Source organism: Cebus imitator, unplaced genomic scaffold, assembly GCF_001604975.1.
Source record: "Cebus imitator isolate Cc_AM_T3 unplaced genomic scaffold, Cebus_imitator-1.0 Scaffold11, whole genome shotgun sequence".
NCBI lineage: Eukaryota > Metazoa > Chordata > Mammalia > Primates > Cebidae > Cebus > Cebus imitator.
The window spans coordinates 8,733,319-8,736,921 of record NW_016107326.1 but is presented as its reverse complement, the minus strand read 5'-3'; the positions used below and the strand labels follow the sequence as shown (position 1 = coordinate 8,736,921).

Genomic DNA, 3,603 nt, shown 5'->3' with positions numbered 1-3,603 from the left:
ATCTCGGCTCACTGCAACCTCTACCTCCCAGGTTCAGGTGATTCTCCTGCCTCAGCCTCCTGAGTAGCTTGGATTACAGGTGCCCACCACCACACGCAGCTAATTTTTGTATTTTTAGTAGAGACGGGGTTTCACCATGTTGGCCAGGCTGGTGTTGAGCTCCTGACCTCAAGTGATCCACCCACCTTAGCCTCCCAAAGTGCTGGGCTTACAGGTGTGAGCCACCGCGCCTGGCTCATACTTTCTTTTTTTAAAATTGTGGTCTAGATAACTGCAGGACCTGCTAACAAGAGAATATTGATTGGCTTTACCCTTGAGACTCACAATTAGCCCAGATCATAGAAGCTCCTGGTAAGCTTGTATCGTGTGTCCTCAGTTGAGTTATTAATGATCCAAACGTTTCTTTCTCCAAAATGGTATTCCACAAGATAATTGTTTAAGAGGTTACAGAACACAGTCAATGCAGACCAGGGCTTGTGGTGTTGGTGTCACAACTTTTAAACCTTACAACCCCACGCCCTACCCCCAAAACTGTTTCTAGGATCACAGATGGTCCCTATAGATCAATCTAGCCTACCTGTTTTACCAGTGGGGAAACCAAGCACCAAGAAAGGATTATGCCATGTCACCCAGTGAGCAAACAGCTGAGTTGATACTGGAAGCTGGGCACTTGTTTGCCAGTCTATTGTTCACGTTACACTCAAGACCATAGGCAGCAGGCTACCCAGGGTGCCTCTCTTTCTCCTAGAATCTGTACAAGGAAAGTAAAGATTAAGATGCCATTCAGTGGGTTTTTTGTACTGCAGGTAAACAAAGCAAACATCAATTTCTTGAGGAAACTGGTTCAAAATGGCCCTGAGGTTCATCCAGGAGCAAACTTCATTCAGCAGAGACATACACAGATGAAAAGGTAATCTTTTCCCAATCTAGTTGAATTTAACTACCTTCTCATGGCAAAGTTCACTGTGGTCATACTCAGCCTCAGAATGCAATCCAGAATACACTTTGTGTGTCATTTTGGCATGTGGAAAATAATCTGTTTAAATTTCCATGAGCCTAGGTATGTCATTTGCTCTGTTCAGTCATTGAATATACATGAAGTGCTCCTTTGTTCTCAGGCTTGTAATGTTATTGGATCCAGGAGACCAAAATACAGTAGATACTAAAGTCTAAAGTGGATCATTGGGGCAGGGCTTCATGGCTCACACCTGTAATCCCAGCACTTTGGGAGGCCGAGGTGAGCAGAATCACTTGAGACCAGGAGTTCAAGACCAGCCTGGCCAACAGGTGAAACCCCCCCGTTTCCTACTAAAAATACAAAAATTAGCCGAGCATGGTGGCGCATGCATGTAGTCCCAGGTACTCAGGAGCATGAGGCACAAGAATCGCTTGAACTGGGGAGGAAGAGGTTGCAGTGAGCTGAGATCACACCATTACACTCCAGCCTGGGCAACAGAGCAAGACTGTCACAGCAATACAGTAAATATATATAAAGTAGATCATTGCCTGTGTCACCTGGGCTCCTGGGGCTTTTAGCATTTCTAAAATTAGGATATATCTTAAAATAAATTTATAATGGCTTTTTTGGTTTTGTTTTGTTTTTTAAGATGAGGTCTCACTCTGTCACTCAGGCTGGAGTGCAGTGTCACAATCATGGCTCACTGCAGTCTCCACCTCCTGTGCTCAGGTGATCCTCCCACCTTAGCCTCCCAAGTAGATGGGAGTACAGGCACACACCACCATGCTTGGCTAATTTTTGTATTTTTTGTAGAGGCAAGGTCTCACCATGTTGCCCAGGCTGGTCTCAATCTCCTGGGCTCAAGCAATCCACCCATCTCGGCCTCTCAAAGTGCTGGCATTATAGGAGTGAGTCACCTTGCCCACCCTGTCATAGTTTTAACAGGGAGCCTTTTTTCTTGGCGCATAAAATAAGAATATGACATTAAAATGGAGGTATCTTAGATTTTATGAAATGGTATATTAAAGATTGAATCCTGATCTGAAGAAGGAGAAACTGGGGGGAGAACTTTGTTCTCACAGATCATGTTTATTGTTGCACATTCAGGTTTTTGAAATATGGAAACCGGGAAAAGATGGCTCAAGAGCTCAAGTATGGTGACATTGTAGAGAGACACCTCATCGATGGAGATGTGGTGCTATTCAATCGGCAGCCCTCGCTGCACAAATTGAGCATTATGGCTCATTTGGTGAGTGGGATTGCTTGTTTAATTTTCCATCATGTGGGAATTAGCCATGACTGTTGAATGCTAAACTCCAGACTTCTAAAATTTAAATTGCCTGTTATCTCAAGTTTTCATAATTTTTTTTTTTTGAGACAGAGTCTTGCTCTGTCACCCAGGCTAGAGTGCAGTGACACAATCCCAGCTCACTGCAACCTTGACCTCCTAGGCTCAAGCAAGCCTCCCACCTCAACCTCCAAAGTAGCTGGGACCACAGGCATGTGACACCACTGATGGCTAATTTTTTTTTTTTGGCTGAAACGAGTGTCTCACTACACTATATTGCCCAAGTTAGTCTGGAACTCCTGGACTCAAGTGATCCTCCCTCAGCCTCCCAAAGTGCTGGGATTATAGGTGTGAGCAGCCCCCACACCTGGCCCAAGCTTTCGTAACTTTTGATCTCCTTCTCTCACATTTTAGTTTGAGTGAAACTTTCTTTCATTTTTTTATTTTTTGAGATGGAGTTTCGCTCTTGTTGCCCAGGATGGAGTGCAATGGCGCGATCTCGGCTCATTGCAACCTCCGCCTCCTGGGTTCAAGCAATTCTCCTGCCCCAGCCTCCCAAGTAGCTGGGGATTACAGGCATGCATTACCACGCCTGGCTAATTTTGTATTTTTAGTAGAGACGGAGTTCCTCCATGTTGGTCAGGCTGGTCTCGAACTCCTGACCTCAGGTGATCTGCCTGCCTCAGCCTCCCAAAGTGCTGAGATTATAGGCGTGAGCCACTGCGCCCACATCCAAGTGAAACTTTTTAATTTCAAGCTTCCTTTTAGTAAGCTTTAATATATTTTGACATTAATTTTTTAGTATTTGCAACTTAATATTCATACAAAACACTAAAACAGGATTTAATTTAAAGTTAGTGTGAAAGTGACTAGCATGATTTCACAAAAACATACGCATATATGTGTTGTGTGCACAAACTTATATAAAATAGGTATGGCAGAAAGCTGACTTTTTTTTTTTAAGAGATGGTCTTGCTTTGTTACCCAGGCTGGAGTGCAGTGGCACAATCTGGCACATTGCAGCTTTGACTGCCTCAGCTCAAGCAGTCCTCCCACCTCAGCCTGCTGTAGCTAGGACTACAGGCATGTGCCATGATGGCCAGCTTTTATGGTTTTTTTGAGAAAGAGCCTCGCTCTGATGCCCAGGCTGAAGTGCTGTGGTGTATTCTTGGCTCACTGCTATGTTCAAGTGATTCTCCTGCCTCAGCCTCCCAAGCAGGTGGGATTACAGGTTCCTACAACCACGCCTGGCTAGTTTTTGTATTTTTAGTAGAGCCAGGATTTCACCATGTTGGCCAGGCTGGTCACACACTACTGACCTCAGGTGACTCACCCGCCTTGGCCTCCCTAAGTGCTG

The 3,603-nt window shown here is 44.9% G+C and overlaps 1 protein-coding gene across 1 annotated transcript in view; it reads left to right on the top strand.

Annotated features, from left to right (window-relative positions):
* The window catches only part of POLR3A (RNA polymerase III subunit A), a 55,624-nt gene that overhangs the window by 11,672 nt on the left and 40,349 nt on the right, over positions 1-3,603 (top strand). The window contains exons 9-10 of the mRNA XM_017548976.2: positions 807-910; positions 2,066-2,207. Of these exons, the coding sequence (XP_017404465.1) occupies positions 807-910; positions 2,066-2,207 (246 nt within the window). The remainder of the gene's footprint in view (positions 1-806; positions 911-2,065; positions 2,208-3,603) is intronic.